Source organism: Eutrema salsugineum, unplaced genomic scaffold, assembly GCF_000478725.1.
Source record: "Eutrema salsugineum unplaced genomic scaffold, Eutsalg1_0 scaffold_5, whole genome shotgun sequence".
Taxonomy (NCBI): Eukaryota; Viridiplantae; Streptophyta; class Magnoliopsida; order Brassicales; family Brassicaceae; genus Eutrema; species Eutrema salsugineum.
In genome coordinates, this window is record NW_006256612.1 from 11,890,531 (window position 1) to 11,916,479 (window position 25,949).

Here is a 25,949-nt window from a genome sequence, read left to right on the forward strand (position 1 = left end):
AATAATGTTAAATGTTTTAACTATTTAACCAGAAATTGGTTAACAATCTACATTCTTGACAACCACACATTATTCATTAATTTTATATTTTGTCATCTATTCCATTATTTATTAGGAGAGTACATTTCAATTGTGAAAGAAAAAGGAGTGTCACACTTCATACCAAAAAAAAAAGAGTGTCACACTTTGTTTTTTGTTTGTTTTGTTTTTACACTAGTATGCCGCATGAACGGAGTGCAAGTTTGATTCTGCCACACTTTCGTCCACTTTTTGTCGCCTCTTCCGTATTGTCGCCTCCTCAATTCGCTTCTTTGGTTAGTAAATTTTTACGGTATATATTTTCCTCCGTTGTAGAAAGTTAAAAAATTCACGGTAATTTTCATTACCCACTTATTACCTATTCTACTTTTAGGGAAAATAAATTTTCCATTTCTGCTTGATACTTCTTATTTCGAGAAATCTATTCGAAGATGCCACGTGTCACAGTTGGATAAGTGATAGAATTGATATATGTGGAGCGTTAGCGTTAATAAATACTCTAAGCTTCACATGTTTTATCTCTTGCACTCCTTAAGTCTATTTTACTTTGTAAATCAATAACACTTAACTTTCTCTCGTTTTCTCCGTTGATGGGTGTGAAAACCTGTAAAGCTGAGGTAAAGCACACTTTTATCCTTTTCGCTTATTGCTTGTTAGTACTGAAACTTGATTTGATATCCTTATATTTGGTTCCTTTTTTTTTTGGTTGTTGTTATGAACTTTTGTTACAGCCTGTAAAAAGGCAACTAGCATCACTTAGAAGTAGTGAAATCAAACAAGATGTTAAACCTTCCTTGGTTTCTCCATCGTCATCGATCAAGGCCTCTAGATCTCCATTCGTGACCCCAAAAACTTCACGACGTGTTGCTTCGTCGGCTAAAGATATAAAAAATGCACCCAGAGAAATAACAAAGATCTCTAGTTCGAGCTGTGACTCGAGCAAATGGACAGGAAATTTCATTCTAATGGTCGAGCTTCGAAGGAAGATTATCACTTTTAGGGGCATCATTGACCTTCCTCCTCTTACCGGTTATCTTTCCATAACCAATGTAAGTTCACGGTTTTTGGGATAACTAATTAGGGACTGTTTTTTTTTAAAAGGATTAACTAATTAGGGACTGTTTAGCAAATCTTTAGTAGTATTTTCTTACATCTTTAATTTTGTGCCCATTCTTTTGCTCTTATTATGATTCTACCTCGGATACCATAATTATGGAAAATGAATATACATATATACAACTACGAAGTTGCCCTAATGATATCTTATAGAAGATGCTATACATATATGCTTAGCTATGAATAAGAAAAAATCAAAGATATAAGAAGATTTAACTATATATTTACATAGTAGTCCCTAACAATAATCGTGTTTTCTTATATAAACTCATAATAACACAGATTACTACTAACAAAATATGTAACCATTATGGGACTTTTTCATCTCTTTTTTGGGGGTGAAATATGAGCTTTAATTTCATTAACAAAAAAAAGAGGATAAATGTACTAACATAAATTCAGAATGTGAAGAAGTTGTCACTAGAAATCGAAGAAGCGCTTACATAGAGACAAATGAAAAGAATGATGAGTCGTGAGCTGTTTTTTTTTTTGTTATGTGATTTTTTTGCAGTAGCCAAATAGGTAAAACTAGTAAAAATTGATTTGACGAAAACCGCCACTTGATAATGTTTCATCGTTATATATAATTGATATTCTTGCGTTTTTGTTGGGTTTTGTTGTTGTTGTTGGTGGCTATTGCCCTATTGGTAGATGGTGATGCGTACGATGAAAGATCTCCATAAGCTTTGTCCTGAGATCGTTGAGAGCTCTCATCTCTTGGATATAAGACGTACAGATATCGACAAGGTCTTATGCAAATTCATCTCATAACTATATTATCTCTGAAACTTATGAGTTAAGTTAAGTTGTTTTTTTTTTTCTGATCAAAACTTAACTTGCAACAGTTGCTTGACCATTTTTACAACGCTTTGAAATCAATTGGAGATTCTTGGATCGATGACAACGAATGGATCATAAAATCCAAGTATAGGAGCACTAGCCTTAGGAAGAATCTCTCCGATCGTCTTGGTAAGCATTCCAAAAAGCTCTTATGATTCTTCTCAAGCAGATTTTGCTCCATTGTTGTAAACACAATCTCTTTCTTGCAGTGGAGAAGGTGTTAGCTGCATTAGATGGACTTATTAAGGGGATGAACGAGAGGCTCAACATGACAGAGATTGTCAATGGGGAAAAGAAGAAAAGGGTTAGTCCTCAGAGTAAAACATCGAACAAGCAAGCCTTATCGCCATCAAAACCAGTCACGAAGCAACCAGTCACGCCAAGAACGGTGATGAATCCACCGAAGAAAGTTGGAGGCTTGGCGATTTCTGTTTCAAATCTTCCAAGAAACGTGAGAATGCAAACGCTTGTAAAGCTGAGTCCTATCGATGTAAAGCGACTTGCTATCCAAAACATGTGCCACAAAGAAGCTCAGAGCAATAATGGTGATGGTGATAATGAGAGTGCTAAAGAGAAGAAGATTGAAACAGAGGAAATGGAGAAAGCAAAAGAAGCTATCCTTGAGGAGAAAGATACTGTGAAGAAGGAGACTGATGATAATAGTTGCTCAAAAGTTTCAGAGAAACCTGAAATTGTTCCGGAATCTTTGGCTCCGCTTCCTCCACCTTCAGGGGCTGCAGTATCGCCGCCACCACGACCACTTCCACTAACTGCTCTGCCTCCTCCACCTCCAGGGCTTGCAGCACTACCGCCACCACCGCCACTTCCAGTGGCTGCCGGAAAAGGACCGGGTGCACCACCACCACCGCCACTTCGCTTGGGAGCCAAGAAAGCAACAGGTAAACTAAAGAGATCAAGCCAACTAGGGGAAATCTACAGATTCCTCAAGGCGAAAATAGAAGGGAAAGATCCAGAAGCAAGATCTCGTGGCGCGTGCGGAGGAAGCAAAGCCGTGATTGGAACCGCTTCAGCCGGCGGAAAGCAAGGAATGGCTGATGCTCTTGCTGAGATAACAAAGAAGTAAATCAGATAACACACTTATGAACAGACAAAAACCATACATCAACGGTCAAAAACTGATACTTGGTTTATGTTTTTTATGGCTTTCACAGGTCACCTTATTTTCAGCAAATAGAAGCGGATGTTCAAATGTATATGAAAGCAATCAATGAGCTTAAAACAGAGATTTCCAAGTTCCAGAGTAAGAATATGACTGAGCTTCAGAGTTTCCACCGGCATGTCGAATCAGTGCTTGAGAAACTAACAGACGAAACACAGGTCAGTGACAACAACAAAAGTGATCGGTCTATGTCACAAGATTTCTTCACCATGTTATGGTTCTGTGATCACAAAAGATGTTTGAACTTGGTTAGGTTCTAGCGAAATGTGAAGGATTCCCGCAGAGTAAACTCGAAGCGATAAGAATGGCTGCTGCGTTGTACTCGAAGCTGCAGGGTATGGTTAAAGATCTGAAGAGCTGGAAGATAGAGTCTCCGGCAAACCAGCTTTTCGACAAGACTGAACGTTACTTTGCAAAGGCAAGTCATTTATACTTCAGTTTCTTCGCCCTTCTTTCTTGTTGTTTTGGGTTCTTTCCTCATTCCAGGTAGCTGAATTAATCTGAACAAAAACAGATCAGAAAAGAGATTGAAACTCTAGACCAGATCAAAGTAGAAGAGGAACAGAAGTTCAAGAGCCATAACATCCATTTCGACTTCAGTATCCTTGTTCAGATCAAGGAATCAATGGTTGACATCTCATCTGGCTGCATGGAACTGGCTTTAAAGGTAGGACTATTTGCAAGATCAAAACCTTCAAAGTTACAACACACTTTGCAAACCCTATTAAACGGAGTCTCTTGCATTGAATAAAACTCACAGGAAAAAAGAGAAGCAAAGATTGCATCGAATACTGTAGAATCACGCGGGGAAAAGTCGAGCATGGTCAAGAATAAGACTGTAGGATGCGCTAAAATGCTGTGGAGAGCATTTCAGTTTGCATTCAGAGTTTACACATTTGCCGGCGGACACGACGACCGAGCTGATAAGCTTACCAGAGAGTTGAGTGATGAGATCAAACTGATTCTCTGAAACCAAATGACTCTTGACTTCACCTCTCCCCTTGTATGTCTCAACTGAAAACGGCGGAAAAACGTTCTGTCTTTTCAGAAGACACTTGAAGAAGAGATATTTGATACCTAACAAAAATGTTGTAATCTAATCACCAAGAGGCTGTTGTAATGTGATGTGTCTTCTCATTGAACCTATAAATATGAAAGAAGAGTTATATTTGGCTCAAGGCCATGACAACTTCAAAGTTCAATTAAAAGAAACAGAGACAATTTCGAAAAATCCAGAATTAGATGGCCAAGTTCAGCCAGTGAAGGTTTCTGAGATCGAATCATACACGCATCACGCATGGAAGACGGATCTCAGGATCAAACCGAGTCCACTCATCCTCGATTAGTGAGGTTTGGACGTGAAGTTACCCCAAACGAGATCAATTGTTTGCCGACTACAGCTTAAAAAGAAACTCTACTATGCTGCGTATTTATATGTACACTAAAAAGTAGAGATGTTCATATTATCATTTTTTTTTTGAATATAATCATTTAACGATGTAAATGCAAGTAACATTAAAGAGAAAAATAGAAAAAAAGCAGCTGTAAAGCAAACTTGTATATATGAGTAAAGGGTATGAAGAAAACTACAAAAGAATGGAGTGTAGTAAGTAAAAGACAGCTAAAACAACCCTAAGCCGAGACAGACAGATCGTAAAACAAATTCTAAAAAGAGGGTATCTAACATACTAACTGTAGCATTATATCATACATCAACATGATCACTATGTATCACCAGAGTCAGTGATCACCCCAAAGCATTCCAAGTTTTTCTTTTTGCAGAAGCTGTACAGAGAATAAGGAGAATGAAGAATTAATTGTGCCCTTTTCGATCCGTTTTTTACGGTAATCTGCAGGACTCGATCACTTCCATCACTGCTTTGTGAGTCTCCGGAGGGATCATGTTCAGAGTGGTGTGAAATGCCTGAACAAAATAAAGCACACAATTACATTAAAGGATCTTGAAACCGAGCAGCCAATAAGTGTTCAAGAAACACATACCACAAATCTCTCCAAGACCGGTACAAGAATTGCGAGATTGCGTTTCGGGAGATAGTCTTTGATCGAGTTGCGTATACTTCTACTGCTAGTGGATTCAAGAACATGTTTAGTTTCTTTAGAAAGTTTAGATGGAATATAACGTAAAAATACGATTGAAAACGGAATAGACCTTTCAGTTGAAAGGAAGGCAAGTAGAAGAGCAGAGTATGCCTCCACAATCATCTTTTCCGCTTCCTTTTCGCCTTCTAAAACTGCTTCTTCGTCATCCTGAACACCAAAAAAAGAGCAAGTTTAATACATAAACTAAAACCCTTTTCTGGCGATTTCATAAGTACTAACAAGATCTAGTTAGTTGCTGCTACTCACTAAGGTGAAAGTAGTTGTTTCTTCTTTGGTGTCTGCTGATCCTTGATTGGTTAAAAAGATTGAACATAATAAAGGAATCATCTCCTGTTCACTCTCTTGCAACCCTTCTGGATTTGTAATAGGGAAACTAGCTGAAGCAAGCCGTGATCTAGAACAAAAAATCAGTTACCTGATTAGAGAAGAGAAACTACGCCGATAGAGTATGACTAGTTTTCAATTTGTATTGACTCAACCACATGATGGTAAATTCTGACTGCAAGAATTTTTATACCTGTTTACTCCGTCTTTCTCAACCAAATTTACTAGCAAACCCAAGATGGCAACAAGAAAATCTAACTCCTGATCTGTAAGATGCTTGTCTTTCTTCTGATGGGATCCCGTTTTTTCCATCTCACTGAAAAGCGGAGATCTGGTGAAAGACGGAAAGTGTCTGGCAATTAATTCAGCCATGCTTTCCAGCCCTCTGCACCCACCAACTTGCCGACAACCGACAGCGTTATCATTTGTTAAGTTCATCAAAACCTGCAAACAGATAATCATGAACTAAATTGATGCTATTCGGGCTCCGGAGACAGACGAGCAAACAAATGTTAAAAGACTGTAAGAAAAATACCTTTACGGCTGTTAGAAGGCAATCCGATAAGAGACATAGACATTCTTCATCAATGTCATTTGTAGAAGAAGATACTTGCAGCGATATACTGCAGCCTACGCCATTTGATTCTTCTTCCTGGGAATTCAACCTATGTTTTGATGATTTCTCTTGGCTCGAGAACGGCTGATACAAACGTTCATCTTTACTCTGTTTGTAGCATCCTTTCTTCTTTTGAGCTCTAGATTTCTTTTGCTTTACAGATACTATTGCCCACTTGGAAGGTTTAGAATCTTCCATGTCAAACGCAAAAGGATCTTGGTTTTCGTCAAGGGATGCAACATTTCTATTTCTTTTACAACTTGGTTCTCCAACTTGACTAGTCCTGGAAGTACTTCTGGCAATGCCACTACCCAATGACGCCAATCTGCCTGCAAATGACCCAGAGATGGCGGAACCGACTCTTGTTGGTGACGTAGTGGTCTCATTTCCAGACACACTTGTCTGAGAACCCGACATTGATGTCGGTGATAAATCTAAATCGATTATGGATTGACTTATCTGGGATACACTCCCATTCCTCGTGGAGATAGAGCCAAGGGTTGAACAAGTATCTGAACTTATTGTCACGACCTCATTGTTAACTGCAAAAGATAGAAGTGGCTTAACATCGAAAAATACAGAGACCAGAGGGAGGGAGGGAGGGGGGTAGCGAGACAGAGACTCAGTTGTAGCCATAAGAATGCATACCTTTGCAACCTGCTCCCATAATAGAATCACGATTACCACTATTTGAACAGTGAGGATTGACATTGTTCCTGTGAGGTCTTGGAAAACCTCCGCGTAGGTGAAGACCTAGCCATCAGTCCAACCAGCTATCAAGATAAGATACGATAGAACGGGAAGAAGTAATAATGTGTAACAAGTAAAAGCCAAACATTTTATCAATTGCGAACCTGAAAGAATCTTAATGACACTTATCGTGAGATCTGTGAAAGACATTCGGGATTCATGAGAACCCAAACATTTCTTAAATCCAAGCAAATGACTCTGAAAAAGAAAATTAGTGTTACACTTAATATTATCTCGGGAGCAGAGTTATATATACTGGAACTTGATAACAGGTGATTAACGTCAGAATCTCCAAAATATTGCCATGAATCTAGCAACCAATATACATAAAGGAATACCTGGTTGTCTGTGCTGAGGAACGTAGCATTCTCCATGATTTTCAGACATTTCAGAAGCAACATTAAATTCTGCTTATGCAGGTTATCTTTCTTATCCTGGAAGGAAAGTGTGTCCTGTTCCACCCAGCGCTGCAAATAAAATCTGTATTAGATTTTCTCATGTAATTGCAAACTTCCAGTAATCAAAGACAATAATGCACAAAGGAGAGTATAGCCACAATTTGTATCTTTAGATTCTTATTATAAAAGATAGTGGTGCAGAAGAAAAAAAAAATTGCAGGCCCACACCTCCATAACAGTGTGACAATCCATAATAACCTCAAGGACTGCATCGATTCCTCCTAGTTCTCGTAGTTTCTCCTTGAAATTCCCTCCGGTCTTTTTTACAGAACCAGAAGTATCTGGATGGGGGGAAACGAAACAAATTATTAACAATCAACAAAGGATCACAATATTATCACAGTAGAATATGTGGACGGTCAAATGAATTTAGGGAAGGAAAATAAATAACTGGGAGCACAGGAACTTTTCGTTACATAGTATCTACACCTAACTAATTCTAAGATGATCTTCTCTGAAATACTTAGCTAGTCATTATTTCCAACAGAAGAGGCAAGAAATTCAAATACCATCAAAAGAAATTTTGGATAAGCACGCCCTCTCCATGGCCAACAAAGCTACCCATTTCGTACTTAGCTCAGGTCTCGTTGTTTCAGCTTTATAGCTATCAATCGATCTCACTTCCTTGCAATTAACAAGAAGTTCCTGAACTCTAGAAAGTATAACACTGGAGCTTGGATCATTCATTTTTACTACATCCCGTGCTGCATCAACATCCTTAAGTACTGATAAGAGCTTAAATCCTATATTGCGCGGCTTCCCTTGGGCGCTAGTAACAATCACAGGTTTCAACAACTTTATCAGAAACTTGATGCACTGGGGTGACTCCATAAAGTGCTCGTCTTTACCCTGGAATTATGAAAAATAAATTGGTAGAGTTATGTAAAAGTCAATGAATCAAAGAATAAACAACACCATAAACATATTTAGCAGCATCTGTAAGTCACTTACATCAGCAGTTAGCACAAAGAATAGAGTGGCCGCGGCAAGATTGCTTGGTATGTCATCAAGGCTAAGACTCAAAATCGCATCAATTATTGATTGGGAGATCCTGAAACAATAAGCTCCCACAAAATTAGGGAAACATTTTTTGTGAGATTTCCTGATACTCGCATCCATTTAGAACTCAACCAACGGATCAATTGATGGGGCAGATACAAACTTTCCAGTCCTTGGAGATAACAAAACATATTCCAAAAACCTTACTTGGAGTGCATCATGATACGAACCTACTCTATACTATACAATTCCAATTCACAACAAACCAGAAACCCTAGCAATCCTCTACACTTTCATGCACTACTCACAACGACCAATGCGATCACAAATCTGATTCAGCTAAAGCGCAATCTGATTCAGCTAAAGCGCAATCTGATCCAGAATTCAACGCCCAGAATACAAGAGAGAGAAAATGAATCCACTGACTTCGTCAGCGTCGGTGAAATTGTATACAATCGTGCCCTAATCCAGAAGACCGGAAAATAACAAAAACCCAGAACCCAAAAACATCTTTTTCCAATAAATTGAACAAAATCAAACCCAGAAAACGAATGGAGAAATCGAAAAATCTAAGAAATAAGGGGCAAACGTACCCTTGAGCTCTCAAGGAGCGGCGCTGGTGTTGAGATGCGCAAATCGCGAGTAAAGACGACAGGCTAGCTCTTCTGATCCTCAGCTGCTGTCCTTTCCTCAACCCATCAAGCGCGAAGTTAACCTCGTCCTCGTGCTCCATTAGCTCTCCAAACTCCTGCGCCTCAAGCAACGTGGAAGTAAATGCGAAAGCTTCACCGTTCCTCGCTCTTTTCGCCCTCCGTACGCCTCCGTTAAGCGAATAATCCTCTTGGAAATTCGATCTCGGAGAAGAATGCCAGAGAGAGGACGAATCTTGACTGGAGAAAGGAAGAAGAGAGTAATCAAGGGGTTCGATGTCCGGAGACGAAGAGGAAGAGAGGTATTCCGCCTGCGAAACGGTCTCGTTTAGAGAGTCGGATAGGGTCCTCGGCGGCATGCCCGGCTTGCGGCGGCCGTACGTTCGCTCCATCATCGCCGAGCTCGTCGTCACGAGTCGTTGAATTTGCAGTTTTGGGGGAGATTTTAGGTAAGAAATCAAAAGAAGGGTATTTCGGGGATAAAACGACAACAAAACAAAAATAGTGCTCGTAAAGATCTCCCTTTAGCCCTGAAGAAGAGAGAGCAGCAAAGGCAATGGCCGTTGTTTTATGAACCTTTTAGATACAATGGTTTATAATTTTAATAAAAATGTTCATATTCAATTTTAGCATAATATAACCACATTTTCTGTGTTACAGTATGATTTTTGAGAATTTGTAAGTTGTGTTGATTTGGGGGTTTTCAAGTTGTGCTTGGGTAGTTGGTTTACTGTGTTTTAACGGGTCTTAATCGTAAGTAAAAACTGTAATTCTGACCCCCCCCCCCAACAAAAAATTTTAGTGTAATTTTAGCTACTTTTCTTACATCTGTGATATTAACACACTGTAAAAGCAAATTGGTTGGTTTAAGTTATGGTTTGGGTTTGATTGGGTGGGCTGAAAGGTCTTCTTGTGTGGGCTTGTGAAACCCAAGAGTAGTTATTCTGTTGAATGAGGGGTATGCTTTAAGAGCAAGCAAAGAAACAGACCACCGATGGTCGTTTTGTTTGTCATCGTTTTCGTTTCAAATCTAAGATTCAAATTCTTGAGAAGTTTTGGTGTAGCTGACTCATAGGAATAGAGGTTTTACTGATTATATAATCCAAATGCTTAATTTTAGAATTCATTTGTTTGATTCTAAAACTAGTTATTCTACCATGATTTTGCAACCCCCTACAAAAGTTTTGCAAATAAACTAAAACATAAAAAAACCAACACACACCCCCCCCCCCAAAATATAACAGAATCCATGCAATTTAAATTATTTCAATTAGACTATCTAAAAGTTTTAAGAAAGTATCTGAAATTACTAATTATTATTGATATTTTCTTTTGATTCATGCCAATGATGGCTTTTGATTCATGCCAATGATGGAAAAGTAACTAATTTATGCTAGTTTTGAAAACTATATATTCAATGTATTGTGGATTCAGGAAAAGTATAATTCAATGGTGAGAAAAATGGTTTAACCAAATGAAAAAATGTTAAGAAATTTATCTGAAATTAGTAATAATTATATTTTCTTTTGATTGATGACACTGATGGAAAGTCTGGAATTTATGCTATTTTAAATTATATTATTCAGTGTATACTGATAAATGATTCAGGAACATTTTCTACAATGCAATTTTTTTAAGAAATAAATATTTGACTAGCAGAAAATAATGAACAAAAGTATATTTGTTATTTTAAGGCTTAAAGCACAATCATGTACTATTTGATTTACGGTCATAGGGGGAAAAAATTCATTAATTGGCACGAGTTTTTTTCTCCGTATAAATACATCTATATAAACGTAATCAAGATTCACAATTTTTTATAAAAAAAAAACAATCATTTTCCGCTCTACAAAAAAAAATGGAGACAAAAATGCTTAAGTTGGTCTTCTTGGCCTCTCTTTTTATCACTGCAACGTGTAAGTTCTCATTTTTGGGTGGCAATTTGCATCGCAAAAGTATTTTCTGCTGATTCATTTTTTTTCTTTCTAACAATTTTTCCAGTGTATCAATTTTTGCGAAGGACGATAATTTCATTTCTTGGTTTACTTTGATTCATATGTCTCGTTATTCTTATTGTACATCACTACATTATAAACCGTATACATAAGCTATATAGAAGTGTTTTAGCACAAATCCCTGTTTTATTTTTAAAAGAAAAAAAAAACTTGCATAAGCATAATACAATATTGTTGATGTTCGAAAAAAATATTTTTTAATGCTCGAATGTACTAATATTAGTCCCCTCTCTAACTTTGTGCATTGATTAATGTAATTTCCACCTATAAATTTTAAATTTGACAAATAAAAAACAAATTATGGTGATTGCAGATTTTCACATGATAGCTGATGCTAGAGGACCCATAGTGAGCAGAAAGTGCATCAATGCAGACAACTGCCAATTATGGTGCGACGGCTGCACCAAATGCGAGTGCATTGACCACTTGTGCCAGTGCACCGCCCATCCTCCACCAGCCATCTAATCTGATTTTAAAATATATATTTTCTAATAGGAACTACATATGTATGCTTTTCTTATTAAAAGATGTGATCTTTGCATTCAAAATAAATAAAATCTAAACCTTATACAACATGAGTCTTTATCTTTTCTAAATTTATCGGAGCATATCTCCGGAATGTATATCTAGCCCACTAAGCGCAGGCGATATAGTGAAACCGTTACCGTCAATGCGGTAACAAGGATGCGCAAGCGGGACTGGTCGGTCAGGAATCGAAGGAACTTCGATGTCTCCTTCAAGCATTTTCAATGCATCTAATATCGTTGGCCTCAAAGCAACCAATACATGAGCGCACAAAATCCCAACTTGCAAGAACCTCTCCATAATCCCTTTCGGATTCGAGACACCCAACACTTCATCGTCTCCTCTCAACAAAGAAGCTGCAAGAGCCTCCTCTGTTTTCCCTGCTTTCACCAACGACCAAGCCCAATCCGTTATCAGAAACGTGTTTGGTGACCCGGAAGTAGACAGATCGAGAGCTTTCCTTCCACACATAATCTCCAACATAACAACACCGAAGCTATACACATCGCTTTTCTCCGTTAGCTGACCGTAGAGTGCATACTCTGGAGCCAAATAACCATGTGTTCCCGCCACTCTTGTAGTGAGATGAGACTCACCTTCTCTACTCTGTTTCGCTAACCCGAAATCAGCAACTCTCGCTCTCATATCCACATCTAGCAATATATTCGTACCTTTGATGTCACGGTGGTAAATCGCCGGTTTCACGCCGTAATGCAAGTAAGCTAAACCTTTGGCTACATCCAAAATGATACTCTTTCTCTGAGGCCAGCTCAATGGAGTCTTGTGAGTCTCGACTCGAGGAAACAAGTGATCATCGAGGTTACCATTAGACATGTAATCGTAAACAAGATATCTCTGACTCTCACCATCTTCATCAACCATACTACATCCTCTAAGTGGAACAAGGTTCCTATGCTTTAAATTGCTAATGATCTCAACCTCGTTGCGAAACTCTGCATCTCCTTGAAACTCTGATTCTATCACTTTCTTAACCGCGATAACCGATCCATCCGGTAAAACCCCTTTGTAAACGAAACCGAACCCGCCTCGACCGATGAAATTCTTCTGAGAGAAATTGTTTGTAGCTTTCTCGAGCTCCTCGATTTTGAACCAGATCGATCCAGTGTTTGGTCTCCATTTCGGTCTAGACTCTTGATCCTCCCAACCGACTTCTCCCTCTTTAACCGCTCTACCGAACCGTAAATACAAACCAATCAAACCGGCGATAACGAGAGCCGCGACAACAGCTCCGGTTATCCCTAAAACAAGAGCCACCGTGTGTCTTTTCTTCATTGAGCTCAACGGAGAAGTCAAGCTTAAAGAGAAGAGGCAAGACAAAGCGTCGTCGCTCTCAGGTCCTTTCTTATTGACGATACCAGCAGCGTAAAGAACAGCGAAATGGTAACAGTAGACACCATGAGAGGTATTACCGTCCAAACTAATCAGCTGTTTCTGAACCCTAAATCCCGCCGCCACGCAAGCGTCGCATCGTGTGAGATCTGTGAGGCCACTGTTGCAGGCGGAGTCTAGCGCCGTCGTGGAGCCGAGACGGGAGATCCAATCTTGCGTCGTTTGGATTCCGGCGCAGGTCTCGTTGTTGATGACGAACTGGTTCGGATCGAAGCAGACGGAGGTGAGATTCGAAGCTAGAGAGAGGGATTCGAGCTTCTTTTGGAGGTCGTTGAGGCAGGAGACGGAGGTGGCGAGATTTGGGAGACGGAAATTGGATGTTTGCTTGAGACGATGAGCGAGAGGGATTCCGATTAGAGTCAAGACTGATTGGCAGCAACTGTTCTTCCTCTCGATTGATGTATCGTAGCTTCGGCAATCGGTTGTGTTCCATGGGATTGTCTGGACATGGCTGAAACTCAAAGGACAAGTCGGTGACGGAGACGGAGATGGAGCGCAGATTGAGAGGTTGATCAAGGCGAAGAGGAGAGAAAGAAGAAAGAGAAGGTTTTTGAGGTTTGAGGTATTTGGTGGAGTCGATTTCGCCATGTTTGTGTTGGATTCTGGAGAAATCTGGGATATGGGTGTGGAGAATCTGAGGGAAAGTGAGTGATTGATTAGGATAATGGCCATGAAAATGGAGATGAGAACAAAAACTTGGATTCTTTTGGGAGGGTCAAAGAGGCTGCTTTGATCTGTTGACTTTGGAAGCAACATGGAAACTCTCTGAGCTTGTCCCTACCTGCAACTACCAACACTGGCGATGAAGATAGATATTCTTTTTAATAATCACGTTTTACCATAAGTAAAGTTTGAAGGGGGTGCAGAAATGTTAACTGATATGGTCCGTTTTGAGAGATTGAATGAGATCAGATTTTGGATCCAAAAGTGAAAATCACCACCAAGTCACCAAACTGTGCGCTCTCTGTTTTTACTTCTCTTCCAGACTTGCTAAATGTGTGTCCAGATTGTAAATTACTACTAGTTATCTTTGTTACAACTTACAAGTTACAACATTTCTTAGTTGTGGAAAAAAATAAACAAGGATTGTTTACATTTTTTCGTTTAAGTGGTTTTTCTTACGTTATATCTCTGACATTGTTTATTATCGGATGCCTTGCAAATTTACAATAGGATAACGAAACTTTAGTTTAGTTCTTTTTTGGTCAAACGACGAAACTTTAATTATGTTTAAGTGTAATCTAAGTGTACGTATTTCATTTTTTTTTTGGTTCTATCTAGAAAAATTTTAAATTTATTCTTTTAATTTTTTTGTGACAAAAGTCAAATCTGAAATGAAGGCAAAATAAAATATTTTATCTTGATAATTTAAAAAGGAGAAACAGAATTCTCCTAATAAAAGCATCCCAAACAACTCGGCTCTTCGTCTGTCTGTCTGTGTAATCTAATTCCTACGCACGACAAATTTCCTAATCTCTCTCTCTCTCTTCTCTTTCAGCCATTTTCCGATCATCTTCTTCTTCTTCTTCTTCTTCTTCTTCTAGATGCAATGGGGACTCCTCGATCGCCGGCGACAGATTTCTTCGGAATTTCCAAGACAGCATGCAAAGCATACAAGTCACTCGTCACCAAATTGCATCCTCTTTCTTCTCATCGCAAATCCGATTCCCACTCCGACGCCGATTCCGTACGTTTTTTTCTTTTATCATCTCCTCTATGGAATATTCTTCCTTGATGACACCAACGGATCATTTCCCGATCATCATATCATTTTCGTTTGCTTAGATAATCAATATTTTTTCTTGAAATAGCCTAGAAAATTTGTTCACCACATTGATCAAAGGGCCAAACAATCTTCGAAATATCTGATTATTATCGTTATGGATTTCGATTTTGGAAAAACAAAAACCTTTGAGAGTTGGAAACTCTGTTTTCGTAATATAAAGTTTGGATTTTTCAATTTTCAAATTGTAACAATCCAGATCGTGAGAATGTAATCGTTTGTGAAATTTTCAGGCAATCCACCAGAGATATCTGGAAGAAAAATTCGCGGAGGAAGATGATCTGATCGCTGCTCGGAGAGGTCTCCGGTTACAGAGCATGGACGATAGCTCCGTCTTCAAACGCCGATCTTCTCTCCTATCAAACTCAAGTAGCCGCCGCAGCCACACGCCACAAGCCAGACCGACATACCTCTCCTCCTCCGCCTCTTCCAACCGCCGATCTGCTTTCTCCAGAAGCATCAGCCGTAGAGACGAAGGAAGCAGCCACGGTGGCGCAGGGAGAAGCCATGGTCTGAAATCACGCCCTGTCTCGAACAACACGAGCCCAATGGCTTCACCTTTCACAAGCCCGAGAGGGAAAGATCAAACCTTAGGTGATTTGTTTGGCCCTGCACAGGGAGTTTCTTCTCCTCCAAGCTATAGCCCGATAAACGGCGTGAAGTCGTCTCCTACGTCGTCGATTTCGAAGAGTGGTAGCAAGAGAGATAAAGACGACAGAGGCTCGACGACGTCGACGTCGGTGCCGTTTTCGAAGAGCACCAGCACGAGACATTCGGAGAGGGATAGTGGAGGATCAATGGGGAAGAGCATTAGCCGGAGGAGCACCACGCCGATAGTTTTCTCGCAGTCAACGCCGCCGAAAAAACCACCGGCCGTGGAGAAAAAGCTTGAGTGTACGTTGGAAGAACTCTGCCATGGCGGAGTCAAGAACATCAAGATTACTAGAGACATCATCTCCGATGAAGGGTTTGTCTCTTTGCTCTTGATCTTTTGCATTTCGGTTTAAATTCTGTGTTAATTTATCTGCACATTCCCTTCTTTGTTGGTTTCATTCATTATGTTGTGTTATTGGAACAGATTGATAAAGAAACAAGAAGAAACGTTAAGAGTGAACATCAAACCCGGATGGAAGAAAGGGACGAAGATCACATTCGAAGGAGCAGGGAGCGAAAAACCGGGTTATCTCCCGGAAGACATTACATTCGTAGTTGAAGAAAAGAGACACCCTTTGTTCAAAAGACGCGGAGATGACTTAGAGATTGCGGTCGAGATTCCTCTTCTAAAGGCTTTAACGGGATGTAAACTCTCGGTGCCGCTACTTAGCGGCGAGTCTATGTCAATATCTGTAGGAGAAGTGATCTTTCATGGATTTGAGAAGGCGATTAAAGGTCAAGGTCTGCCAAATGCTAAAGAAGAAGGTAAACGAGGAGACTTGAAAATAACGTTTTTAGTGAATTTCCCAAAAGAGTTGAGCCAAGAACAACGATCAATGGCCTACGAGGTTTTGAAAGATTGTTCTTGGGCATAAAGGTTTCAATATATACATGGGTTTCATGCCATCCACTTCATGTCTTTTTCTTTATTCTTCTTTGTATATAAGTTTCACAAGTTGAGGGCTTGAGGCTTTAAAAGAATAAAAAGTTGAGATTCGTTGACACTTTTAGGCTTTAATTTATACTCTTTTTTTTTTTAATTGACCTAGCTGTGTTTATATTTCGTGTTGTGAATGATACAGTTATCTTCTTCTGCATCTACAGCTTATTGTCATTCTTGTGAAGCCTAAGGCTTAATTGATTTGGTTGGCATTTCTCTGTGACTAACAACTTAATTGGTTACGAATTGTTAGAACGGGTTACAAAGGTAAGAATCTATATAGTGAAACACCAATTCTACAACAACGACCGCATAGCGCAGTGGATTAGCGCGTCTGACTTCGGATCAGAAGGTCGTGGGTTCGACTCCCACTGTGGTCGCTTATTTTTATATTTCGATTTTGGAGAGTTATAAATAGGAAAAGGTCAACAATATATAAAGACAGAGATAAAAAAATAGAAAGACATTTACGAACAAACATGCATAAAACTTTTTGTCCGAATCCATATGACCTTTATTTGCAATTAAAGAACGGTCACATAAGTTTCAGCAATTTCAGTCTTGCTTCGTGCTCTGCATCCAGCTTCGGGGGAGTGTAACATCCGTGAAGATCCTCCACAATGTACTCCTTTGTGAGCTCTCTCTTGGTTAGAATATGGTAATGTCTCTGCCAAATCCTTTGAATGGCCATCGTAGCAGCAAGAAAACCATAAGCTAAGCCAAGAATGGCGAAGATGACGACAAACACAACAACAAGAGCGAAACAAGCTTCCATTGATGCAGGGAAACAATCCAAGATACCCCATCCGTAACAGCAGTTCTGGCACCCAGCCATCCTCGGGTCATTACCGTTGAGAGAAGAGCAATGAAGAATGAGCCCAAGAAACCCAATCAGCACAAAGAAGGTTACAACCCCTAAAGATTCATGATATACCAAACGTTTAAATCGCGTGTTCCAAAGAAAATTTTAGTTATGAAAAGAAAAGGAGTTAAAGATTCAGGGTTACCGATGCAGTAGTAAAACGGGATGGGATGTTTTGACAGTATACGATCCCAATCATCGTTGAAAGAGTTGCGAAACTCTCCGTCTTTGTCCATCATGTACGCAAATCCGGCCATCACAGCTATAACCTAGAATATCAAAGAAAGCTTCTTCTTTTCAGATGTCAAAGACAATCTCAATGGAAAAGATGCTTCAACAATCACAGTGAGCAGAATAGACAATTTGAAAGTCATCAAGTTCCATTGACAAATTGCAGTGACCAGGACAAGATTCGGATCTAGATTAACTTTGTGAACCAGAGAACAACAGTTATGACAACAGACAAAACTACTCTCAGGATATCGTAAGAAATGCATCATCATTCATGCTCAATAAGAACCAACTATGGAGGGAAGAGAGACTCACAGTCTGCACAGCGACGAAAACCAAAAGCACATCTCTGGCGACAAAGAGTCTGAATTTGGCTTTTCGACGCCAAGAGTTGTTATCTTCAAAGGGTTCGACACGGAGGTGGAACTGCGCTTTGCAGGTGGTGCAGTGAGAGAAAGCAAAACCTTCCTTGACGGATCGCCAATGATCGAGACATGAACGATGAACGAATTGCTGAGTGCCTTTGCACATACACGGTGATATCAGTTCATCGCCTAACAATTCGCTATCGTTCTCCAGACATATACGACAGCAAGGAGCTGATGCAGAACCACTCTCCAAATCTTCAGCATTTATCTCATCGGAAGGAGACGCAGAAGAAGAAGAAGATGGAGAATTTCCCAATAAGGGATCCGAATCACTCAGCTTCTGCGAATCCGGTGGCTGCAATTGTACTTCACCTTGCATCATTGATGAAACCTACGCTAACCCTAAATTTCAGAGGAAACAGGAAAAGGGAGAAATCTATGGATGTAAATCGATTGGTGAGATCGAAGGATTCGAATCGAATCGATCAAAAAAAAAATAGGGTCTATGAATTTCGGTCTGCTAGCAGAAATTCGTGCGAGGATGTGAGAAGTAGATTACAGAAGTGGAGAGAGCCAAAAATGGAGAAGGTCAATGCGGGAGAGAAAGAAAGAAAGCATTTTTGGGAGATGAGAAAAAGGAGGGACAAAAGTTTAATTGGGGTGAGAGAGGCTCGAACTCTCGACCTCAGGATCACTCAGAAGCTATGAGACCTACGCGCTAGCCAACTGCGCCACCACCCCATTTATGATTGGGTAAACGGTAAATCTATATGATGTAAATATTGGGTACACTTTATGGTAAAGAGACATTCATGATAGTATATAGAAAAAGTTTTGACTGTTTGACATTTTTTTCTTTTCTAAGACTGTTTGACATATACTGCTATTATTTGGTACACTTTACGGTAAAGAGACATTCATGATATATAGAAAATGTTTTTAGTGTTTGACATTTTTTTTTGTCTAAGACTGTTTGACATATACTACTATTATTTCAAATAATTTTGTTATGATACATAATCTGTTAGTGTTTATTATGAAAATCAAATATATGCCACACAGATTGCTTTAAGAACGTGTTCAATAGCTCTGAACGTCTCTTCTCTAAGAGCAACAAAGACAACGTGGTGAGCTCGGACAAAAGAATTTGGCATGAGTCTCGGTTGTGATAAGGCAATTTTAAATCACCAACATGATGAAATGGTCGATGTTGTTATGATCAGATTCCAGAACACGACTACAAAAAGGAAAAAGTTGATATCGTAAAGAAGTGAGCTTACTATGTAAGAAAAAGTAAGGAGTTTTCCATATAGTAAATCATTATTGTAAAGAAGTGAGCTTACTAATTAATTCAATATTCTACTATTACGGACCATCACATGAATGTCCTTTTTCACCCTTTCATTTTCTATTGACTTTAAAGATGAGTTCATCTCAATTTCATTGCATGTCAAAATAGGCTATTAAGCAACAAATTTAGAAATTATTATTTATCAGATTCAAAATATATATACAAAATATAATTTAACTATCTAAAAATATTTTAACACAATAGTTTTTACATTTTTTGCTTCGTTTTTTTATATATTTTGTTGATATATTTTGCTCAATTATTGCTCAAAATTTTGCTTATATTTTGCTTACTTTTAAACTTTAACCAAAAAACAAGATCTTAACATCTTAGAGTTATGCAAATTGCCAAAACACCAAGCTGAGAAAAAAATTTATATAATTGTTAATCATACAAAAACTAAAAGAAACATATCAACTTTAACTAAAATCGATGACAATAATAAAACTGAAATTGAAAGTATAGTAAATTGTTCTATAGTAGTTATGATTTCTTTGTAGCTATTAACATTTTCGTCATATACCCCTTTCTTGCGTAGATGATTAATCGGTTTTTGCTATATGTCGGAGCCGCCGTGACAGCATCTGAGTGAGGTGAAGTTTCCAGAGCCATCTTGTGCAACAATCAACACTGGCTTACTTTTGAGCACCTGTTATTTTACGTAATTAAAAAAAAACAGAGTAGATACGAAATTCAGTAAGCGGCGATAATTATGTAACAGGGACATTCCATAAGCTATTGAAAAATAATAATCAACGTTTTGCCTTTCGATCAAAGTTTTAATTGTTGTTATTCTTTTCAGATATACGTCAAGTACTTGGTTTTGGGCTCTAGAGCTTTTGGCAACTAGTTGATGGGCTTTATGTTGATTATTTTGGGTTTTTTATTAGGTAAGATTTTATTAATTGTGGGACTTTTCTAATCAATATGGAATAATGTGCTTTTTTGAAAAATTAAATTCAAAACATTTATCAAACAAGTTTTTTCTTAAAAACAAGTAAAAATAGTTTCTTAAAGAAACTTATTTTTTACAAACATATATCTAAAATGCAAAATCAAAAGAAATTAATATAAACGTGTAGAGGGTCAAACAGATTAATACAAATTTATATATGTACAGTGACTATGGTTTTTAAAAAGATTCGGTTTTTAAAAAAGATTCGGTGTATAGAAAGCTCCGGTTTACACAGAAATAAATTTTGGGTTTTTATGATTACCTCGGGAGAGGAATAGAGAAGATTCTTGTCAAGATCGGTTAGCCAAGACGGGAAGCCATCAGGACTACTATCTTGAGCTCGACGTCTTGCACCGGTGAAATGGAAATAAAGATGGCTAGAGCCACTCTAGCCCTAGAAATCAAGTCCTCGAGGTTTGCTTCGATCCCAAGTTTAGAGACGCCACCACTAATGCCGTCCGTAAGAGCACTGCTGAGCCAAGTGTGGACGTTTTCCGTAGGATTCAAGATTAGGAGTTCCTCCTCGGAGTTCCTCCAGTGAACTCACCATCCTATCTTTTGCCGAGTCCATAACCTAAACCCAACTGGCACCATAATCGCCTGGTTTCGGTGGCATCCTGCAGATGTATTAATGGTTATTTATTTCCCTTGTGTGAGTTTGAATGGCATATCCTCATCCAACTGGGCTGTTCCAGCTTTTTGCATGTAAACAGGTGACTCTACTACTTATAAACTTAATGTTGATAAATAGTACTATATTAGTATTTCTGAAGATAGTATCAAATAAAAAATTCATAATATTCATGAAAAAGCTCTCCAGATTGGTCATCAAGTACAATGTTTTATATGGATTTGATTTTATGTGTGAGACAATGACTCAGTGAGTGTATGATTATTTATTTAAAAAAAAATAGTTAATGACTTAAAAGTATTTAATATGGCATGCCGTATCAGGAATTGTCATACTTAAATACTAACCTTATATTTCCACGAAACAGAGCATGTCATTGGTATAATGGTACTTAAATCCATACAAAACAGAGAAAGACATTAAGTTGAAACAGAGCATAAGGCAATACAACACAATTACACAAAGTACAAGAATAAGATATCAAAATACCAAAATCAAAGCCCCTCTTGGTTAAATTTATGCTTTTTTTTTGGTTACTAATCTAAATAAAACGTTTCAAGTGGACAACATTGTATTAACTGAGGTTAGTGCGGCTACAACAACAATTAGGGACTCATAATTGCTAATTTATAACAACTTAACCCATTAATTTTGAGGAGAGCCTTCTTTAGATACACGTAATATTAACCGTCCGTTTATTAATAGAAGCTCAATGGTCCTTAAATCGAATCATAACTAAAACCGGATTTTCGATCGGGTCGTGTATTAAACGGTTGAACTGGCCGGTCAAGTCCAGCCATTTCTGCATTATTTATTTATCTAACGACTTTTAAAAAACAGCACATGAGGTGCATTAATGAAAGCAAATGAATTGAATAAAGAAAGAGAGAGACCGTTGGAGAAGAAGAAGAAGAAGTGGAAGCCACCATGTGCGGCGGTTTCTACTTGGTGCGGCATTCCATGAGCTTTCTCCTCCTTGACTGGACTATTTTATTTCTAAAATTAAATGAAGAAATAAAGCTAAACTTTTAGTATTATTCTCTCGCAATCACACAGATGCAGATCCCTTCACAAATTTTCTCGGGAGAAAAGATTGTTGCGACTTTCCCGGAAAATCTACTCGACAGAGATGGAGCATCTGATGAAGGAAGGGAGGTCTCTGGCAGAGACGCCGACTTACTCTGTTGCTTCGGTTGTTACTGTTTTGGTCTTTGTTTGCTTTCTCGTAGAACGCGCCATCTACAGATTTGGAAAGGTGAGAGATTTCGTTTTTGTTTTCTTTTCTACTCTATGTGTCTAGTGTCTACTAAGTGTTTGTAGAAATGCTCAGCTCAAAAAAGTAAAAAAGAGTGTGAGGAGTAATAATATTAATGTTTCTGCACTTGGGTACTAAAAGTCTTGCTCTTCCTTGATTCGTGAAGAGGATATTTGTTAATCTGATAATAGGCACTATAAAGTGTGAATTTTAGTAGACGATATGTTTATTCTCTGGGGATTTGTGTTAGATGAAGATGAGACGCTGATTTTCTCTTCTTTTGTGTGTTCAGTGGTTAAAGAAGACTAGAAGAAAGGCACTTTTTACTTCACTTGAGAAGATGAAAGAAGGTATGTCAAATAGTTCTTGAGTTGTTGTAATCCTAAGAAATTGTGCAGAAAATAGTTGGGAATACCTTTTTTTCTTATAAAGGATTTTGATTTGCTAAACTTTCTTCGTAGAGTTGATGTTGCTGGGACTTATATCACTGCTGTTGTCACAAAGCGCGAGATGGATCTCAGAAATCTGTGTAAACTCTTCCCTTTTCAACAGTAAATTCTACATCTGCTCTGAAGAGGACTATGGAATCCATAAGAAAGTTCTTCTGGAGCACACTTCTTCTACAAGCAACACTTCATTACCACATCATGGAATACATGGAGCCTCTCATCAATGTGGTCATGTAAGTGTCTAGTTATCTATCGACTAAGAGGTCTCTTTTCCATTTATTTTCAATGATATATAGCTGAACTGGAAACTTGGTCCAATTTCAGGGCCGGGAACCATTTGTGTCGTATGAGGGCCTCGAGCAACTCCTGAGATTCTTATTTGTCCTGGGTATCACTCATGTTCTGTACAGTGGCATTGCCATTGGTTTAGCCATGAGCAAGGTACACATTCTAGATCTTGAATCTGCATAAATGAGTGTTAAGATTTTATCTTCGATCTGAAAGTTGAGTTTATGCAGACGAACAGAACACGATACAATCAGAAACAGTGTTTTTTTTTTCTTTTTATCATTTGACACAGATTTACAGTTGGAGAAAATGGGAAGCCCAAGCGATCATAATGGCTGAAGCAGATATCCATGGTAAATGACAAAAGTTTTCTGTTTCTACTTAAAGTAAAATCTTGTATGTTTCTTTGATGAATCTCATCTCGAGGCACATGAGGAACTGTGCTAACTTAGAATTGGGAACAGCGTGAAACTAGGATTCATTTAAGATGTGCATTTTTATTGAGCAGTTGCAATTATCTCTTCTCCTTGGCTATCGAGTCACTTCCAGTGAACTTTTTTCAATACATAAATAAAATGATTTAATCTTCCAATTCTTCTTAATATATCCTCCTCTGCTTGTTATGGTTCAATAGCAAAGAAGACGAAGGTGATGATGCGGCAGTCTACATTTGTCTTCCATCATGCCTCTCATCCTTGGAGTAACAATCGTTTTCTCATCTGGATGGTAACTCTCCATGATTTTACCTTTTCTTTAATTTCATATTTCCAGTTGAGAACAATTTTGATACAGATGGTTATTCATAAATAGAGATCTGCACACTATCACAGAACATTGTTGAAAGAAAGAACAAAGACAAGAACTTGTTTCTCCAAAATTTATAGAATATATGTTTGTTGTTGCAGCTTTGTTTCTTGCGTCAGTTTAGAGGATCCATACGGAAGTCTGACTACTTTGCGCTTCGGTTAGGTTTCCTCACTGTGAGTAACTGAGTATCTTTATTTTGTTTGTTCTCTCTCTCAGCCTTTCCACTCAAACATAAAAAAAAATTGAAAAAAAAAACAAATTTTGAACTTAGATTGTGAAGATATGGTCGATCTCAGGCTTCTCATATGATCTGGTAGCTAGCATTATTGTACTGAAGTCGTGTTTGGTTACTTTGAATAATTCAGAAACATAACTTGCCTTTTACATACAACTTCCATATGTATATGGTGCGGAGCATGGAAGATGAGTTTCATGGCATTGTCGGAATAAGGTATGCTTTTATCAAAATTCAGAATTGATCTAGAATCTTTGATTTAACTACAATCAGAAAATTTCATAAGGCAATTACAGAATAGGACTGATGAATGTTTCTTGATGAATCAACAGCTGGCCGCTTTGGGTTTACGCTATAGTATGTATCTGCATAAATGTTCATGGTAACTTAACGGTTATATAGATACAAAGTGAATTTCAATTGTATCTTCGCATTTAAGCTTTGTCTTATTAAGTCGATGTTATTGTTGCAGGCCTGAATATGTACTTTTGGTTATCATTCATCCCTGCCATTGTAAGTGAAAAAAGCAAGAATAAGCAAGTAGAAAGCTTGAAGTTAACAAGGCACTAACACTCATCATATCTATTTTGTTTTGTAAGCTTGTCATGTTGGTTGGAACAAAACTTGAGCACGTTGTCTCAAAGCTTGCTCTTGAGGTTAAAGAGCAGCAGACAGGCACATCTGGTGGGGGTCAAGTGAAACCACGCGATGGACTCTTCTGGTTTGGGAAACCAGAAATTCTGTTACGGTTGATACAGTTTATCATTTTTCAGGTAAACAAAAAGAATTTTTCCTTTCTCAATCACATAAAACATGATTTTTGTTATTCACACATATTATCCTTATTTATTCTACCAATGCAGAATGCATTTGAGATGGCAACATTCATCTGGTTCTTGGTAAGACCTCCATAAAACATTCAATACTTAAATCAACTTTGTAAAAAAATTCAGATTTCTGACAAGATCTTTCATTTCATGTATCAGTGGGGAATCAAGGAAAGATCTTGCTTCATGAAGAACCACGTCATGATATCGAGCCGTCTGATTTCTGGGTGCGTTTCAAACACAAAACTATTTCAAAGCAACCTGCTGTATCTAATGGTTTTCTTTGTGTGAATGCAGGGTTCTTGTTCAGTTCTGGTGTAGTTATGGCACAGTGCCTCTCAATGTAATCGTCACTCAGGTTCGTTTAAATCTTTCCTATATCTACAAGCTCCATAATCATAAGCCTATCGACTAGAAATTGTTCATCAAAATTCTCTGGATATACCTGAATCTGAGCAGATGGGATCTCGGTGCAAGAAAGCCGTGATAGCAGAGAATGTAAGAGACTCGCTTCACAGCTGGTGCAAGAGAGTGAAAGAGAGATCTAAGCACGCGAGGTCTGTGTGTTCCCTCGACACAGCAACCATAGACGAGAGAGATGAGATCACAGTGGGAACATTGTCGAGGAGCTCATCGATGACTTCGCTGAATCAGATCACCATAAACTCCACAGACCAGGCAGAGTCCATATTTGGAGCAGGAGCTTCGTCGAGCAGTCCTCAAGATGAATACACTTCGAGAGTCGAAGAATATCTGTCAGAAACATACAATAACATCGGTTCGATGCAGCCTTTAAACGATGAGATTGAGATTGAGATTGAAAGTGAAGAAGATAACGGAAGGAGAGATCTGAGTGGGAGTGAAGAGAATAATGGTGATGTTGGAGAAACACTTTTTGAGTTGTTTAGGAGGACTTGATTTGATACCTGTTTCTTCTTCTTTTTGAAGTTTGGCCAAGTTGTAATTAAATTACTCGATATCAATAAAAGCATAAACTATTGTAACACTGTAACAGAGTAAAACTTTTTGTTGGTCCTTACTCCTTAACAAGGTTCTCATTCCTGTCTGAAGCGTTTTGGTTTCGCCTAAATTGTTTTTTTAATGCCATGAAAACTTGTTGGACAAAAGAAACACTTTTTTTTTTCTTCTTAACGTTGGAATCATTCTGTCTTCCATTACAGTTTTTGTTTTTAACATCCTCATTGAATTAAGTTCTTGTAGTTACATTGTTCATTCTACAACTCATCTGTATCCCTATATTACTAAATCA

General features: G+C 38.3%; 6 protein-coding genes and 2 non-coding genes across 10 annotated transcripts; 4 read left to right on the top strand and 4 right to left on the bottom strand.

Moving 5' to 3' along the window:
• The first annotated feature begins 602 nt into the window (after positions 1 to 602).
• LOC18993771 (uncharacterized protein At4g04980) lies at positions 603 to 4,277 on the top strand. The gene is made up of 9 exons (XM_024152963.1): positions 603 to 656; positions 771 to 1,088; positions 1,807 to 1,902; positions 2,001 to 2,124; positions 2,205 to 3,075; positions 3,168 to 3,333; positions 3,429 to 3,593; positions 3,690 to 3,842; positions 3,936 to 4,277. The coding sequence occupies exons 1-9, from the start codon at positions 630 to 632 to the stop codon at positions 4,143 to 4,145; spliced, it is 2,130 nt and encodes a 709-aa protein (XP_024008731.1). The 5' UTR covers positions 603 to 629; the 3' UTR covers positions 4,146 to 4,277.
• Positions 4,278 to 4,723: 446 nt separating this feature from the next.
• Positions 4,724 to 9,600, bottom strand: LOC18993772. Of its 2 annotated transcripts, XM_006417331.2 has the most exons (13): positions 9,037 to 9,597; positions 8,396 to 8,495; positions 7,954 to 8,293; positions 7,613 to 7,725; positions 7,325 to 7,453; positions 7,091 to 7,184; positions 6,885 to 6,989; positions 6,156 to 6,778; positions 5,814 to 6,064; positions 5,543 to 5,690; positions 5,346 to 5,443; positions 5,177 to 5,258; positions 4,724 to 5,099 (listed from the first exon to the last, which is right to left on the bottom strand). In XM_006417331.2, the coding sequence occupies exons 1-13, from the start codon at positions 9,486 to 9,488 to the stop codon at positions 5,016 to 5,018; spliced, it is 2,619 nt and encodes an 872-aa protein (XP_006417394.1). In that variant the 5' UTR covers positions 9,489 to 9,597; the 3' UTR covers positions 4,724 to 5,015. The 2 variants fall into 2 exon arrangements, with proteins under 2 accessions (XP_006417394.1, XP_024008457.1); XM_024152689.1 differs by having other exon boundaries at positions 5,177 to 5,443; positions 9,037 to 9,600.
• Positions 9,601 to 11,622: 2,022 nt separating this feature from the next.
• Positions 11,623 to 13,900, bottom strand: LOC18993773 (probable receptor-like protein kinase At1g11050). The gene has a single exon (XM_006417332.2). The coding sequence runs from the start codon at positions 13,797 to 13,799 to the stop codon at positions 11,706 to 11,708; it is 2,094 nt and encodes a 697-aa protein (XP_006417395.2). The 5' UTR covers positions 13,800 to 13,900; the 3' UTR covers positions 11,623 to 11,705.
• Positions 13,901 to 14,493: 593 nt separating this feature from the next.
• LOC18993774 (chaperone protein DnaJ) lies at positions 14,494 to 16,465 on the top strand. The gene is made up of 3 exons (XM_006417333.2): positions 14,494 to 14,730; positions 15,060 to 15,793; positions 15,905 to 16,465. Exons 1-3 carry the CDS (start codon positions 14,593 to 14,595, stop codon positions 16,353 to 16,355), a joined length of 1,323 nt encoding a protein of 440 aa, XP_006417396.1. The 5' UTR covers positions 14,494 to 14,592; the 3' UTR covers positions 16,356 to 16,465.
• A 261-nt stretch (positions 16,466 to 16,726) lies between these two features.
• On the top strand, positions 16,727 to 16,800 carry TRNAR-UCG. Its single transcript has one exon. It is a non-coding gene; the product is annotated as a tRNA-Arg (tRNA).
• A 28-nt stretch (positions 16,801 to 16,828) lies between these two features.
• Positions 16,829 to 18,466, bottom strand: LOC18993775. Its single transcript, XM_006417334.2, has 3 exons — positions 17,829 to 18,466; positions 17,428 to 17,551; positions 16,829 to 17,335 (listed from the first exon to the last, which is right to left on the bottom strand). Exons 1-3 carry the CDS (start codon positions 18,261 to 18,263, stop codon positions 16,956 to 16,958), a joined length of 939 nt encoding a protein of 312 aa, XP_006417397.1. The 5' UTR covers positions 18,264 to 18,466; the 3' UTR covers positions 16,829 to 16,955.
• Positions 18,467 to 18,537: 71 nt separating this feature from the next.
• On the bottom strand, positions 18,538 to 18,622 carry TRNAM-CAU. Its single transcript is given in 2 exon segments — positions 18,538 to 18,573; positions 18,585 to 18,622. It is a non-coding gene; the product is annotated as a tRNA-Met (tRNA).
• A 3,052-nt stretch (positions 18,623 to 21,674) lies between these two features.
• LOC18993776 (MLO-like protein 4) lies at positions 21,675 to 25,690 on the top strand. 2 transcript variants are annotated; one of them, XM_024152631.1, is made up of 16 exons: positions 21,675 to 21,766; positions 21,875 to 22,073; positions 22,366 to 22,423; positions 22,535 to 22,755; positions 22,847 to 22,963; positions 23,103 to 23,163; positions 23,445 to 23,536; positions 23,716 to 23,790; positions 23,983 to 24,068; positions 24,185 to 24,234; positions 24,325 to 24,365; positions 24,452 to 24,625; positions 24,716 to 24,751; positions 24,839 to 24,906; positions 24,977 to 25,037; positions 25,139 to 25,690. In XM_024152631.1, the coding sequence occupies exons 2-16, from the start codon at positions 21,948 to 21,950 to the stop codon at positions 25,595 to 25,597; spliced, it is 1,725 nt and encodes a 574-aa protein (XP_024008399.1). In that variant the 5' UTR covers positions 21,675 to 21,766; positions 21,875 to 21,947; the 3' UTR covers positions 25,598 to 25,690. The 2 variants fall into 2 exon arrangements, with proteins under 2 accessions (XP_024008399.1, XP_006417398.1); XM_006417335.2 differs by having other exon boundaries at positions 21,697 to 22,073.
• The last annotated feature ends 259 nt before the right edge of the window (positions 25,691 to 25,949 follow it).

Coding starts and splice junctions, on each gene's coding strand:
- LOC18993775 (XM_006417334.2), bottom strand. CDS start 18,263: ATGATGCAAGGTGAAGTACAATTGCAGCCACCGGATTCGCAGAAGCTG. Junction 17,552..17,828: donor TTTTCGTCGCTGTGCAGACT/GTGAGTCTCTCT, acceptor TTGATATTCTAG/GTTATAGCTGTGATGGCCGG. Junction 17,336..17,427: donor CCCGTTTTACTACTGCATCG/GTAACCCTGAAT, acceptor ATGAATCTTTAG/GGGTTGTAACCTTCTTTGTG.
- LOC18993771 (XM_024152963.1), top strand. CDS start 630: ATGGGTGTGAAAACCTGTAAAGCTGAG. Junction 657..770: donor TGAAAACCTGTAAAGCTGAG/GTAAAGCACACT, acceptor CTTTTGTTACAG/CCTGTAAAAAGGCAACTAGC. Junction 3,843..3,935: donor GCATGGAACTGGCTTTAAAG/GTAGGACTATTT, acceptor TAAAACTCACAG/GAAAAAAGAGAAGCAAAGAT.
- LOC18993776 (XM_024152631.1), top strand. CDS start 21,948: ATGGAGCATCTGATGAAGGAAGGGAGGTCTCTGGCAGAGACGCCGACT. Junction 24,069..24,184: donor CATGGCATTGTCGGAATAAG/GTATGCTTTTAT, acceptor ATGAATCAACAG/CTGGCCGCTTTGGGTTTACG. Junction 24,752..24,838: donor CAACATTCATCTGGTTCTTG/GTAAGACCTCCA, acceptor TTCATGTATCAG/TGGGGAATCAAGGAAAGATC.
- LOC18993773 (XM_006417332.2), bottom strand. CDS start 13,799: ATGTTGCTTCCAAAGTCAACAGATCAAAGCAGCCTCTTTGACCCTCCC.
- LOC18993774 (XM_006417333.2), top strand. CDS start 14,593: ATGGGGACTCCTCGATCGCCGGCGACAGATTTCTTCGGAATTTCCAAG. Junction 14,731..15,059: donor CCCACTCCGACGCCGATTCC/GTACGTTTTTTT, acceptor TGAAATTTTCAG/GCAATCCACCAGAGATATCT. Junction 15,794..15,904: donor GACATCATCTCCGATGAAGG/GTTTGTCTCTTT, acceptor TTATTGGAACAG/ATTGATAAAGAAACAAGAAG.
- LOC18993772 (XM_024152689.1), bottom strand. CDS start 9,488: ATGATGGAGCGAACGTACGGCCGCCGCAAGCCGGGCATGCCGCCGAGG. Junction 7,726..7,953: donor ATCCAAAATTTCTTTTGATG/GTATTTGAATTT, acceptor CCCCCCATCCAG/ATACTTCTGGTTCTGTAAAA. Junction 5,100..5,176: donor CGGTCTTGGAGAGATTTGTG/GTATGTGTTTCT, acceptor TATTTTGTTCAG/GCATTTCACACCACTCTGAA.